General features: G+C 38.8%; 1 protein-coding gene across 13 annotated transcripts in view; it reads left to right on the top strand.

Moving 5' to 3' along the window:
• The window catches only part of WWP1 (WW domain containing E3 ubiquitin protein ligase 1), a 114,371-nt gene that overhangs the window by 68,068 nt on the left and 31,492 nt on the right, over positions 1-14,811 (top strand). For all 13 annotated transcript variants that reach the window (XM_072734366.1, XM_072734367.1, XM_072734370.1 and 10 more), the window contains 4 exons: positions 11,041-11,136; positions 12,743-12,917; positions 14,512-14,566; positions 14,652-14,736. In XM_072734366.1, the coding sequence (XP_072590467.1) occupies positions 11,041-11,136; positions 12,743-12,917; positions 14,512-14,566; positions 14,652-14,736 (411 nt within the window). The remainder of the gene's footprint in view (positions 1-11,040; positions 11,137-12,742; positions 12,918-14,511; positions 14,567-14,651; positions 14,737-14,811) is intronic.

Here is a 14,811-nt window from a genome sequence, read left to right as displayed (position 1 = left end):
AATTTAGCAGTTAAAACAACAAAGCCATATCATCTTAAGTGGTTTTTGAGGATTAGGAATCTGGAAGTGGCTTAGCTGAGTGCTTCTATGCAGGTTCTCATGAGGTTGTGGTCATCTGGAAGATGATTGAGTAGAGCTGACCTAGCAAACCTAGGGGAGCTAAATTCTGGCCTGGGAAGGGGACAAGCCTGATCTCCACATTGGCACTCCAAAAGGGTCAGGAATTGGTAGCATCAGATAGAGTGGGAAGTGGTGGTGAAGATGACACTATAAGCTGCAAGATTGAAAGTCACTTTGAGAAATGAATCCTTAATTTCCCTCCCTGCAGCTAGGACTACTACCCTGCCTACAGGTGTTTTCTCTGGAAGTTTTCTGCACTTGGGGACACCAGGCACACTTAAAGGCAAGGACTGTGCTAAATCGGGACATAAATGAACCTTTAGGAGATGAGTAAGTGAATAAAGTTTTAAGTAAGTTTTCCAACCTACAGCATTCTTACCTACTCAAATCCCAGAATATTGACAATAGGATTTTACCTTTCTACCCAGATTGGAACTTTTATTGAAACCCCTCACCCTAAAAAAGACTAAAAATACTGGTCTCTGTTTTCCAAGGAAATAGCCTCATTCTGTGCTCCTTCAGTCAATCCCAGAATCTACACCCACGCACACTAAGGTCCCAGTCAGTTTTAATAAGCTCAGAGACATAAGAGTAGATAAAACTTAACGAAAGAGGGGGAGGGGCAAGATGGCGGAAGAGTAGGGTCCCCAAGTCACCTGTCCCCACCAAATTACCTAGATAACCTTCAAATCATCCTGAAAATCTACGAATTCGGCCTGAGATTTAAAGAGAGAACAGCTGGAATGCTATAGTGAGAAGAGTTCACGCTTCTATCAAGGTAGGAAGATGGGGGAGGGGGGGGAAGTAAAGAAACAAAAGGCATCCAAGGGGGAGGGGCCCCGCGAGTGCCCCCAGGACAGGAAAGCCCCATCTCGGAGAAGCAGGAGCTTCACCAATCTTCCCAGGCGGAAAGGCTCTCGCAGGGAGTTAGAGCAGGATCCCAGGAGGGCGGCGATGCCCTCAGGCTCCCTGGGACACTAACAGACACCTGCGCCCGGGAAGAGTGCACCGAGCTCCTTAAAGGGCTGCAGCGCACACACGGCTGGACCCGGGAGCAGCTCCGAGGGGCTCAGGCGGAGGCTCCGTGCGGAGGGGGCTGCGCTGCCCCGGGAGCAGCTCGGAGGCGGCTCCAGCAGAGGAAGAGGCTCCGCGCGGAGGGGGCTGCGTGGCCCCGGGAGCTCGTAGGGGCTCAGGCGGCAGCCCCGCAGAGAGGGGGCTGCGGGGCTGGGGCACGAATCCAACAGCACAGGCCCGGGAGCACAGGGTCCCGGGGACACAGCCCAGGATCCGGCCTCCCCCCGGGACAGGCAGAAGCCAGGAGGGCACAGGACAGCAAGGACACTCCTGCCCCAAGCTGAACAGATCAGCGGCCCCGCCCCTGGAGCATCCCCGCCCCTGCAGACTGAGAGCTCCGCGAAGTTACTGCGGGAGCTGAATCCAGGGCTCCAGAGCTGGCCAACGCCACTGTGGTTGTTCCTCCTGGGGCCTCACAGGGTAAACAGCCCCCACTGAGCCTCACAGTGGCCTCGCAGGATAAACAGGATAAACATTACTCACTGAGCCCTACACCAGGCAGGGGGCAGAGCAGCTCCCCCAAGTGCCAACAGCTGAAAATCAGCACAACAGGCCCCTCCCTCAGAAGACCAGCTAGATGGACAGGGGAAAAACAAATTATTGACCAAGCAGCACTGGAAAGTTCCAGGGGAAGTCAAGGGACTTATAGTATAAAGAATTGGAGGATACTCCCCCGTGTTGTTTGTTTGTTTGTTTTGCTTTTTGATTTCTGTTTGCTTCCCCACCCCTTTTTTTCCGTCCTTTCTTTTTCTCTTTTTCTTCTTTTTTTCTCTTTTTTCTTCCTTTTTCCTTTTTTCTTTTTCTATTTCTACTTTCTTTCCTTCTTTCTCTCCTCTCTTTTTCTCCTTTTCCCAATACAACTTGTTTTTGGCCACTCTGCACTGAGCAAAATGACTAGAAGGAAAACCTCACCTCAAAAGAATCAGAAACAGTCCTCTCTCCCACAGAGTTACAAAATCTGAATTACAATTCAGTGTCAGAAAGCCAATTCAGAAGCACTATTATACAGCTCCTGGTGGCTCTAGAAAAAAGCATAAAGGACTCAAGAGACTTCATGACTGCAGAATTTAGATCTAATCACACAAATTAAAAATCAATTGAATGAGATGCAATCAAAACTAGAAGTCCTAACAACGGGGGTTAACGAGGTGGAAGAACGAGTGAGTGACATAGAAGACAAGTTGATGGCAAAGAGGGAAACTGAGGGAAAAAGAGACAAAATACCATGAGGATAGATTAAGGGAAATAAATGACAGCCTGAGGAAGAGAAACCTACGTTTAATTGGGGTTCCCAAGGGCGCCGAAAGGGACAGAGGGCCAGAATATGTATTTGAACAAATCATAGCTGAAAACTTGACTAATCTGAGAAGGGAAACAGGCATTCAGATCCAGGAGATAGAGAGATCCCCCCTAAAATCAAGAAAACCCGCTCAACACCTCGACATTTAATAGTTAAGCTTGCAAATTCCAAAGATAAAGAGAAGATCCTTAAAGCAGCAAGAAACAAGAAATCCTTGACTTTTATGGGGAGGAGTATTAGGGTAACAGCAGACCTCTCCACAGAGACCTGGCAGGCCAGAAAGGGCTGGCAGGATATATTCAGGGTCCTAAGTGAGAACATGCAACCAAGAATACTTTATCCAGCAAGGCTCTCATTCAGAATGGAAGGAGAGATAAAGAGCTTCCAAGACAGGCAGGAGCTGAAAGAATATGTGACCTCCAAACCAGCTCTGCAAGAAATTTTAAGGAGGACTCTCAAAATTCCCCTTTAAGAAGAAGTCCAATGGAACAGTCCACAAAAACAGGGACTGAATAGATATCATGATGACACTAAACTTGTACCTTTCAATAGTAACTCTGAACGTGAACGGGCTTAATGACCCCATCAAAAGGCGCAGGGTTTCAGACTGGATAAAAAAGCAGGACCCATCTATTTGCTGTCTACAAGAGACTCATTTTAGACAGAAGGACACCTACAGCCTGAAAATAAAAAGTTGGAGAACCATTTACCATTCAAATGGTCCTCAAAAGAAAGCAGGGGTAGCCATCCTTATATCAGATAAACTAAAATTTACCCCGAAAACTATAGTGAGAGATGAAGAGGGACACTATATCATACTTAAAGGATCTATCCAACAAGAGGACTTAAAAAACATCAATACATATGCCCTGAATGTGGGAGCTGCCAAATATATGAATTAATTAATAACCAAAATTAACACATACTTAGATAATAATACACTTATACTTGGTGACTTCAATCTAGCACTTTCTACACTCAATAGGTCTTCTTTTTTCTTTTAATTTTTTATTTATTCATGATAGTCACACACAGAGAGAGAGAGAGGCAGAGACACAGGCAGAGGGAAAATGAGGCTCCATGCACCGGGAGCCCGATGTGGGATTCGATCCCGGGTCTCCAGGATCGCGCCCTGGGCCAAAGGCAGGCGCCAAACCACTTCGCCACCCAGGGAGCCCATCAATAGGTCTTCTAAACACAACATCTCCAAAGAAACGAGAGCTTTAAATGATACACTGGACCAGATGGATTTCACAGATATCTACAGAACTTTACATCCAAACTCAACTGAATACACATTCTTCTCAAGTGCACATGGAACTATCTCCAGAATAGACCACATACTGGGTCACAAATCGGGTCTGAACTGATACCAAAAGATCGGGATAGTCCCCTGTATATTCTCAGACCATAATGCCTTGAAATTAGAACTCAATCACAACAAGAAGTTTGGAAGGACCACAAACACGTGGAGGTTAAGGACCATCCTGCTAAAAGATGAAAAGGTCAACCAGGAAATTAAGGAAGAATTAAAAAAATTCATGGAAACTAATGAGAATGAAGATACAACCGTTCAAAATCTTTGGGATGCAGCAAAAGCAGTCCTGAGGGGGAAATACATCGCAATACAAGCATCCATTCAAAAACTGGAAAGAATCAAATACAAAAGCTAACCTTGCACCTAAAGGAGCTAGAGAAAAAACAGCAAATAGATCCTACACCCAGCAGAAGAAGAGAGCTAATAAAGATTTGAGCAGAACTCAACGAAATCGAGACCAGAAGAACTGTGGAACAGATCAACAAAACCAGGAGTTGGTTCTTTGAAAGAATTAATAAGATAGATAAACCATTAGCCAGCCTTATTAAAAAGAAGAGAGAGAAGACTCAAATTAATAAAATCATGAATGAGAAAGGAGAGATCACTACCAACACCAAGGAAATACAAACGATTCTAAAAACATATTATGAACAGCTATACACCAATAAATTAGGCCATCTAGAAGAAATGGACACATTTCTGGAAAGCCACAAACTACCAAAACTGGAACAGGAAGCAATAGAAAACCTGAACAGGCCAATAACCAGGGAGGAAATTGAAGCAGTCATCAAAAACCTCCCAAGACACAAAAGTCCAGGGCCAGATGGCTTCCCAGGGGAATTCTATCAAATGTTTAAAGAAGAAACAATACGCATTCTACTAAAGCTGTTTGGAAAGATAGAGTACTTCCAAATTTATTCTATGAAGCCAGCATCACCTTAATTCCAAAACCAGATAAGACCCCACCAAAAAGAATTATAGACCAATATCCCTGATGAACATAGATGCAAAAATTCTCAACAAGATACTAGCCAATAGGATCCAACAATACATTAAGAAAATTATTCACCATGACCAAGTAGGATTTATCCCCGGGACACAAGGCTGGTTCAACACTCGTAAAACCATCAGTGTGATTCATCATATCAGCAAGAGAAAAACCAAGAACCATATGATCCTCATTAGATGCAGAGAAAGCATTTGACAAAATATAGCATCTATTCCTGATCAAAACTCTTCAGAGTGTAGGGATAGAGGGAACTTTCCTCGACATCTTAAAAGCCATCTACGAAAAGCCCACAGCAAATATCATTCTCAATGGGGAAGCACTGGGAGCCTTTCCCCTTAGATCAGGAACAAGACAGGGATGTCCACTCTCACCACTGCTATTCAACATAGGACTGGAAGTCCTAGCCTCAGCAATCAGACAACAAAAAGACATTAAAGGCATTCAAATTGGCAAAGAAGAAGTCAAATCTCTCCCTCTTTGCTGATGACATGATACTCTACATAGAAAACCCAAAAGACTCCACCCCAAGATTGCTAGAATTTATACAGCAATTTGGCAGCATGGCAGGATACAAAATCAATTCCAAGAAGTCAGTGGCATTTCTATACACTAACAGTGAGACTGAAGAAAGAGCAGTTAAGGAGTCCATCCCATTTACAATTGCACCCAAAAGCATAAGATACCTAGAAATAAACCTAACTAAAGACGTAAAGGATCTATACCCTAAAAACTATAGAACACTTCTGAAAGAAATTGAGGAAGATACAAAGAGATGGAAAAATATTCCATGCTCATGGATTGGCAGAATTAATATTGTGAAAATGTCAATGTTACCCAGGGCAATTTACACGTTTAATGCAATCCCTATCAAAATACCATGGACTTTCTTCAGAGAGTTAGAACAAATTATTTTAACATTTGTGTGGAATCAGAAAAGACCCCAAATAGCCAGGGGAATTTTAAAAAAGAAAACCATAGCTGGGGGCATCACAATGCCAGATTTCAGGTTGTACTACAAAGCTGTGGTCATCAAGACAGGGTGGTCCTGGCACAAAAACAGACACATAGATCAGTGGAACAGAATAGAGAATCCAGAAGTGGACCCTGAACTTTATGGTCAACTAATATTCGATAAAGGAGGAAAGACTATCCACTGGAAGAAAGACAGTCTCTTCAATCAATGGTGCTGGGAAAATTGGACATCCACATGCAGAAGAATGAAACTAGACCACTCTTGCACCATACACAAAGATAAACTCAAAATGGATGAAAGATCTAAATGTGAGACCAGATTCCATCAAAATTCTAGAGGAGAACACAGGCAACACCCTTTTTGAACTCGGCCACAGTAACTTCTTGCAAGATACATCCACAAAGGCAAGAGAAACAAAAGCAAAAATGAACTATTGGGACTTCATCAAGATAAGAAGCTTTTGCACAGCAAAGGATACAGTTAACAAAACTAAAAGACAACCTACAGAATGGGAGAAGATATCTGCAAATGACCTATCAGATAAAGGGCTAGTTTCCAAGATCTATAAAGAACATATTAAACTCAACAGCAAAGAAACAAACAATCCAATCATGAAATTGGCAAAAGACATGAACAGAAATCTCACAGAGGAAGACATAGACATGGCCAACACGCACATGAGTAAATGCTCTGCATCACTTGCCATCAGGGAAGTACAAATCAAAACCACAATGAGATACCACCTCACACCAGTGAGAATGGGGAAAATTAACAAGGCAGGAAACCACAAATGTGGGAGAGGATGTGGAGAAAAGGGAACCCTCTTACCCTGTTGGTGGGAGTGTGAAATGGTGCAGCCACTCTGGAGAACTGTGTGGAGGTTCCTCAAAGAGTTAAAATAGACCTGCCCTACGACCCAGCAATTGCACTGCTGGCGATTTACCCCAAAGATGCAGATGCTATGAAACGCCGGGACACCTGCACCCCGATATTTCTAGCAGCAATGTCTACAATAGCCAAACTGTGGAAGGCGCCTCGGTGTCCATCGAAAGATGAATGGATAAAGAAGATGTGGTTTATGTATACAATGGAATACTACTCAGCCATTAGAAATGACAAATACCCACCATTTGCTTCAATGTGGATAGAACTGGAGGGCATTATGCTGAGTGAAATAAGTCAATCGGAGAAGGACAAACATTATATGGTCTCATTCATTGGGGGAATATAAATAATAGTGAAAGGGAATAGAAGGGAAGGGAGAAGAAATGGGTAGGAAATATCAGAATGGGAGATAGAACATGAAGACTCCTAACTCTGGGAAACGAACTAGGGGTGGTGGAAGGGGAGGAGGGCGGGGGGTGAGGGTGAATGGGTGATGGGTATTGAAGGGGACACTTGACGGGGTGAGCCCTGGGTGTTACTCTGTATGTTGGCAAATTGAACACCAATAAAAAATAAATTTATTATTGAAAAAAAAATACAAAAGAGGTTTTGTAAATACAGTGTACTTAGAGAACCAAGAGCTCTTAGAAATCTAATTCAGTGGAAATTTTGGCTCATAGAGGTAAAGTAATTACCCAGAAAATTGAACAAAAAGATTTATAAAAGAAATAAAATAGAAAATGTAGAGTATTAGTTCAAAGGGTCTGATGAGAAAAGTTCCAGAAAAAGAGAAAATGGGAGGAAATCCTTAATAAAAACTCAAACATGAGGGAAGGATATGGATTTTCTTATTAAAGGGGCTCAGCAATGACACCTGGGTGGCTCAGTGGTTGAGTGTCTGCCTTTGACTCAGGGTGTGATACTGGGGTCCTGGGATGAAGTCCCGCATCAGACTCCCTGTGGGGAGCCTGCTTCTCCCTCTGCCTATATCTCTGATTCTCTCTCTCTCTTTCTCTCTCTGTGTCTCTTATGAATAAATAAATCTTTTTAAGAAACGGGGGTGGGGGGCTGAGCAAAACTCAGGATAATGAGTGAAAATGAATCTCTTTTAAGATGCCGTGTTGTGAAAATTTTAGCTATGTTGGGGCAAAAAAAAAAAGAATATTTAAACATTCCCAAACATTTTAAAAAGAGAATTAGAGCAGATCTCATACTTATCAGAATAGTATTAGAGTTCTCAGAATCAGCACAAGAAGTTATTAGGCCAACTCAAAGTTGAGGGAAATTAAACACAATCTAGATTTCTGTAATCAGCCACACTGTAGAGTGTGTGCGTAGAATAAATATATTTTCAGACAGCCTTGGTTTTCAAAGTTTGTTTCCCATGTATTCTTTCTTAGGAAGCTACCAGGACTCGTCTTTCTCTAAAATTAGCTACTGAATGTGAAAGAGACAGGCTCCAGATCTTAAGTGTCTTGATGGAAAGGGAATGAAAGGAATCACCAGGAGGATGATGGTGAAAGGAAGGCCAAAATGGCAGGCATGCTGCAGGCTTCCCAGTTGGCCTTGCGAGACCAGCAGCTCATTGGGAGACAACTGTGATTAATAAATACCTGATGACTCTGAATAGTTTGAGAGAACATTTATGCAGCTGGAAAAGTATTTGGAGTTTAATAAATACATAGAAAATAAGGAAATGGGAAGAAAGGCGACAAAAGACATGTTAGGTTCCATGACTCAGTTGTCAGGAGGGTTTTATATCATAAGGGAAAGACGTGGAATGTATGTGTGTGTTTGGAATGGTCAACAGAGGGTGAGTGTTACAGAGTGTATATGCATATATATGTTTGCAGGACGGAGACTAACAGCTTCACCTTTCACAGTGAGAAATCAATATATATTGTTTGAAATTAAATATAAAATAATAAAGTAAGCTTATTAATATGAAAACAGATAAATACTAAAAAAATTAGCTAAAACAGTTGAAAGTATTGCCTTTGTGGAATGGAAAATGAAGTAAGGGGACAGCAGGCATTGTTTTTTATAGTGAGCCCCATAGTCTGTATGTATGAAGATATGTATAACTATATAACTAGGAAGGTATAAAACTATGTGAAATGTATATAACTTTGATAAAAATTAAACCTAAATTAAACATGGTAAAGAGTATTTTAAAGAAAGGATGGAAACCTGGAAATTCTGCTGCAGAATTGCAACAAAAATCCAAGGACTGATTACAGGAATACCTAAAAATAGCATAAATACCATTATCAGGAGGTTCTTGAAACTTCATACATTTTGAAGATATTTGTTTTGGGCTTTTGAGCTTTCATACATATCAATTGGTGATTGATATGTATTGCAAATATTCCTGAAATGTTTTAAAAATAAAATTTCATATTTGAATCCTGCCTTCCCATGAACTTTTATTATGTAAAAGCAAATACGAGAAAACAAGAGTAGAGAAAATAAGAGGTTGAAAGTCTTTGAGATAGAACAGAAAAAGATGAATTCAGGGTTTTTTATTATAAAAAAATAAAAGCAATAAAATAAAAGCAAGTAAAATCTGAAAATCTGAAATGCTTTTTTGTAAAAAAAAAAAATACCTAAATTTTTGTAGTACAGGGTAGCATGGCTATTGCAGTGTAAGATTTTATACAACAGTGTTTTGTTTTATTTTGTTTTTCAGTTTAACGGTTTTTTATTTACTAAAGTCATATATGATTATTTTATTGCTGCATCTTTTCACTTGTTTTTTCCTTCTACTTGCCCTTTGTCTTTCCGAACTTGGTGAGATTTAGCTTTATGTTCAAGGATCTCTTTTGCAGTCTTTGTCCAGTTTTAGTCTAGTGATAACCACTTTGCTAGGGTGAATGCCCACATGGACAGTTGTGCCATTCACCTTCACTCACTGTACCACTCACTATACTTGTTCAGTGTAGATGACATATTTCTTCCTGTAAACCTGGACTACTTTGCTAGCTTTCAGGCCTTTGTAGTGTCCTCGCACAACCTCTACTTCATCATCCTTTTGGATGGACATGGATCAGTCATTGTACTTCTGTCTCAGCTCTTTGGAAAGAGAGGAAGACATAATCTTCTTCCAAATGTGGGAAGGTGCATTGGAATGTCTTTTTTGAAAAAAAAAAAAGAGAAAAAAATGTCTTGTTTAGTTCTTGCTCTAATCAAAAGTCACAAAGGGTTTGAATTTCATTTTGACTGCCGGTGCTTCAGCAATGGCCACAAAAGGGAAGAGAGCGATAGTAATTTTTTAATAGATAAGTTTAACAACTTACATGATCCTGAGTCAGTTGTGAACTTCAGCATTTTTGTTCATAGCTACTATTGAGGCATTTTGTGACTTATATTTATTGGATGCAGCTTAAGCAAACTATTAATTTTTTTTGCATGTCTTTTAAAAGTATGTGTGTACCTTGCTTAGTCAATAGCCTTAATATGTGTAATCATCGTGTAAGAAAATTTAGGGGTGCCTGAGTGACCCAGTTGGTTGAGTGTCCAACTCTTGGATTTCACTCAGGTCATGATCTCAGGTGAGATTGACCCCTATGTTGGGCTCCAGGGACAGCAGGAAGTCTGCTTGGGATTCTTTCTCTTTCTCTCTCTCTCAAAAAAGTAACTCTTAAGAAACAAAAAAGAGCTTAATAATTAAAGGCCTCTCTAATCCGAAAGGAATCAAATTAAATTGAGTTCCTGAGTTTATTTAAGAGGGAGAAAAAATACTTCCATTTATTCTACTTTCAATTGAAAACAAGAATGCTAACATCAGAAATAATCAGGTTTTACCAGAAGCAAGAGGAAGATAGTTATATACAAAAAGACACTGTTTGCATATAGAAGAAATTTTTTGGAGCATTGTCCCACATATTTCTTTAATGCAGTTTCAGCTAAAAATCTTTTTTTTTTCTAAAAATCTTTTAGAGATATATTTTTGAAATTGCAGGCAAAAGTGAATATTACCTCATTAACATTGAGTGTGATATTAGGCTGAAATTTCCTCTACTTTTGGTTAAATTTGTCTTTTTCATTTTTTTAAAGATATTATTTATTTGAGAGAGCACACCAGCAGGGGGAGGGGCAGAGAAAGAGGGAGAAGCAGACTTATTTTTACTTTATACTCATTTGCTAACTGTATTTACTGAGTTTCCAAAACTGTTAATAAAAAAAATGTATAATTAAGAACTTAAACGACACTGATAATTGGGAAAAGAAACTTTTATATGTGTGTGTATATATAACCTTTTGAAGTAAAACCGGTAATTTTCCTGATTCTAAGATGGAATGATTTTTCAGATTGTCTTAGTTTATTATCTTCTACTTTTGTATTTGCATTTTTATTAAAGGTGGGAACAGAGAAAAGATCCTCATGGTAGAACTTATTATGTGGATCATAACACTCGAACGACTACATGGGAGAGGCCTCAACCTTTACCTCCAGGGTAATGTGGCATCTTTATGCATCTCCAGTTGTGTTTTATTATATACATGTGATTTCTGAAATTTATTTATTAAAACATAACATGATTCTTTCATTGTGCATGTTATATTTCCTTCCTTTACTTTTGTGAATGGCAACTTCAGTAAAGGAGATTTGTTATATCGTATCTCTTCTACAGTTAGTCTGAAGTGGCTTCCTGTAGAGATTGTCAAGCACTGGCATGAGTTACTGAGAGTAATTGTAGAATTTTGGTCCAAATTTAGTGCTTGTCATTATTTTTTAAGGAATGAAAGGCCTATTGAGAAAAATGTATGTATATGGTTCTCCAAAGATAGTGATCTAAGCTTTGTTATTTCATGAGATTTAATGACATAAGAGATGTTAGAGTAGTTCAAAGTTACAATCTAAAAGATTACTACAAGTGAAATTGTATTACATTATGGCTAAAATTATAGAGGCTCTTAAGTACATAAAAAGATTTCTATTACATGCTAAATAAATTCATTCTGTTAGGCTGTCTTTCACAAAAATTCACAAACAGATCCTTTTCCTTTGTGTTCTTATATTTCATAACTTTTTTTTTATATATTGTGCTGATAGCTAGTGGAATTACTTATATTCTCCTCAAATAGTGTCTGTGCCTGAAATATTTTCCTTACTGTCTTTGCTACTCAGAATATCTGTCCTTCCAGATGTAAGTTAAAGTCCACCAATATAAAACACAAAGTCCAGAAAATTCAAAACAAGAAATGTTATTTTTGTGAGATGTGTTGCTGAAAGGATTTTTAAATCATTGTATGGTTTAATGGCACAGAGAAGAAGTGTTGGCAAGGGAGCTGAGATGGGGGCAGGGTAGGAGAACCCTAGGCTTGTCTCGTTTCTCAAACAAGCTATATAAGTTAATAGCACAAATTGACTTAAGGTTGGTTAACTGAACCTGGGAGAATGGGGAGAACTCCAGTTGGTGGCAAAATAAGGAAGGGCAGTTTGTCTTAAGGGAATATTCAAAGAGATGACAACATGAAATATGATATATTTGGGCCCAGCAGGTAGTTGATTTGGCTCTCATGTGGGTCCCTTGAAAGATCTTAGGGGAGATGAGACTGAAATAGTGAATGGGTTCATTTTTATGCTGTGCTGGAGAGCTGTGCTAGGTAGAATGACACAGTTGAACCTGTGCTTGTGTGCAGCAGCCACATAATAGCAGGAATGTTAAAGACCTGTAAGGGTTGAGTTACAGCCCTGAACTTAGGCAGTGGCTAAAGGGGCGAGATTGCTAGCTATCCAGTAAGCATGCAGTAACTTCTTAACAAGAAAAAGAGAGAAGGCAGTCAGATTGATGCTAAGATTGTTCAGTATTAGGCTCCTTTTTTGGACAGTTCTTAGAAATCATGTAGTAGTAGAATGGAAAGGCAATTTAGCTAAAAAAAAAAAAAAAAAGCAAGTTACATGTTCAGAATTTTTCTGAAGAATGTCAATATTTAAAATTATGTTGTCATGTCTCACTTGCTTTTTAAGTTATATGAGTGAACTGTTAACTCAGTAGTTTCCAGTTTCTAATATTAAGACATTCTTGTTTAATGTTTATAAATGCTTATTTGCGGTAGTTGGGAAAGAAGAGTTGATGATCGTGGCAGAGTTTATTATGTGGATCATAACACCAGAACAACGACCTGGCAGCGGCCTACCATGGAGTCTGTTAGAAACTTTGAGCAATGGCAGTCTCAGCGGAATCAGCTGCAGGGAGCTATGCAACAGTTCAACCAGCGATACCTCTATTCGGTAATAGCAGATTTTAAGATGTCAGTACAACTCTTTCCTCCAGGCATTTACTCTTTTCTACTTTGGTGATTTTTAAACGTTATAGACTACATTGCAAGGTATTTTTTATTTTCTCTTTAATAAATAATAAGTATTTCTGATATACATACACACTTCTAAGTTTTTTAAATTCTAGTTTACTAACAGAAGTATAGTTTTTGTTTTTATTAAGTGATAGTTTCATAAGTAAAAATTTCTAAATGAAATAATTTGTCTTTGCTAGTCCCCAGTCCTTTGCCTTTAATAATAATCATTTTTTGCTTTAAATCAGTTATTTTACTTAAGACCAGTCTTGCCATTTTCCAGCTATTCTGATTCCCATCAACACTTTAATATGTTTGGCCTACCAGAGGTATTCCTGGGATTAGAGATAGTTTTGTCCAAAAAATCTAATGCAGTCTGAAAATCTGACCAACTTAGGTGTATACATGAAAACTTTGGGTCAGAATTAGGTCATAGGGATGTATTAGAAGTGTGTTCTCCTGCATAGGACATCCTTAAATAGGTTGAGGTGTAATTATCTAAGTATAGCACAAGTCTGGGGTAAAAGCCCAGGGCTAACAGTTACATTGGCTCAGTAATGCCACCTGGCAATTCTTTGTGCATCATTACCATGCTTCATCTTTCTTACCTCAGTCATAAGATTTGCTGTCCTTTGGGCTTCATTACCCAGTGTAAGCAAGAAGAAAGGGAAAGAGGAGTGAGAAGCCCTTGCAAGCCCTGCCTTTTTACTCAGAAAGGGATGCCCTTACCAGGGACTTGTGCCAGTACTCACTGGTTAGAACTGGTCATTATACCAACCCAGCTGTGAGGAAGGCTGGGAATGGAATTATTAGATGGACACATTGCTACCTTGAACAAAACAGTGGTTTGAGTGTCAAAGAAGGAAGTGTGGGAAATGGATATTGGGTAAAATTAACAGTATCTGTTGTAAGGTTATAAAATATTTATCAAGATGCATATCCTCTTTCATTAAGCTTTAATTTTTCAGGTGATGATTTTTATATTTATCATTTTTAAAAGTGATAGAATGTTTACATTTTCTTTTGACTATATTTCTGGGTTATAATATATCTAAGCTTGAATGATTTTATGTATGAATATATAAAAGATATTAATATTAAGATAAAAATTTATTTGTATAAAGATGATACTGGATTTTAATGTTGGTTTGTTTTTATTAATAGGCATTTGTTTTAAAGAGAATTTGTTGCACTTTTAAACAAACAATATTTTTCATTTAAACACAACAATTTTCTGTAGCTCTACTCTCTCAGTTTACTCCTAATAGATTATTATAGAAGGGCTAAGAAATTAAAATATTGATGTCATTATTTCTAAATCATCTTAGAAAAACTAATGATCTTATCAACTGAGTGACTCCTTTTAACTCATGACATTTTAAAATGTACTTTGTATCTTGAAATGACTATATTCACATTCCTTTATCATATTTTTTAGAAAATTGGTATAAAAATGTTCTACCAAGTGTTTAGTTTACCTCTGCTTTTATATTAAAGTATTTTTTTTTCCTTCCAATCCTTTCTCCAATCAGGCTTCAATGTTAGCTGCAGAAAATGACCCATACGGGCCTTTGCCACCAGGCTGGGGTAAGCTGATATGTTGATGGTAAAAATATGTGAAGGTATAGATAGTAAATAGTCATTAAATGCTACGCTCGCTTTATTTTTTTAGAAAAAAGAGTGGATTCAACCGACAGGGTTTACTTTGTGAATCATAACACAAAAACAACCCAGTGGGAAGATCCAAGAACTCAAGGGTATGTGTGTACTAAGGCTTTATTTAAGTCATCTTACATATATTTATACGTAGAATCAAATAAACCTTGATTCAG

The sequence above is a fragment of the Vulpes vulpes genome, chromosome 13 (assembly GCF_048418805.1).
Source record: "Vulpes vulpes isolate BD-2025 chromosome 13, VulVul3, whole genome shotgun sequence".
Classification (NCBI taxonomy): Eukaryota; Metazoa; Chordata; class Mammalia; order Carnivora; family Canidae; genus Vulpes; species Vulpes vulpes.
Note: the sequence above shows the minus strand (reverse complement) of the source record. Positions and strands in the feature narration are given on the sequence as shown.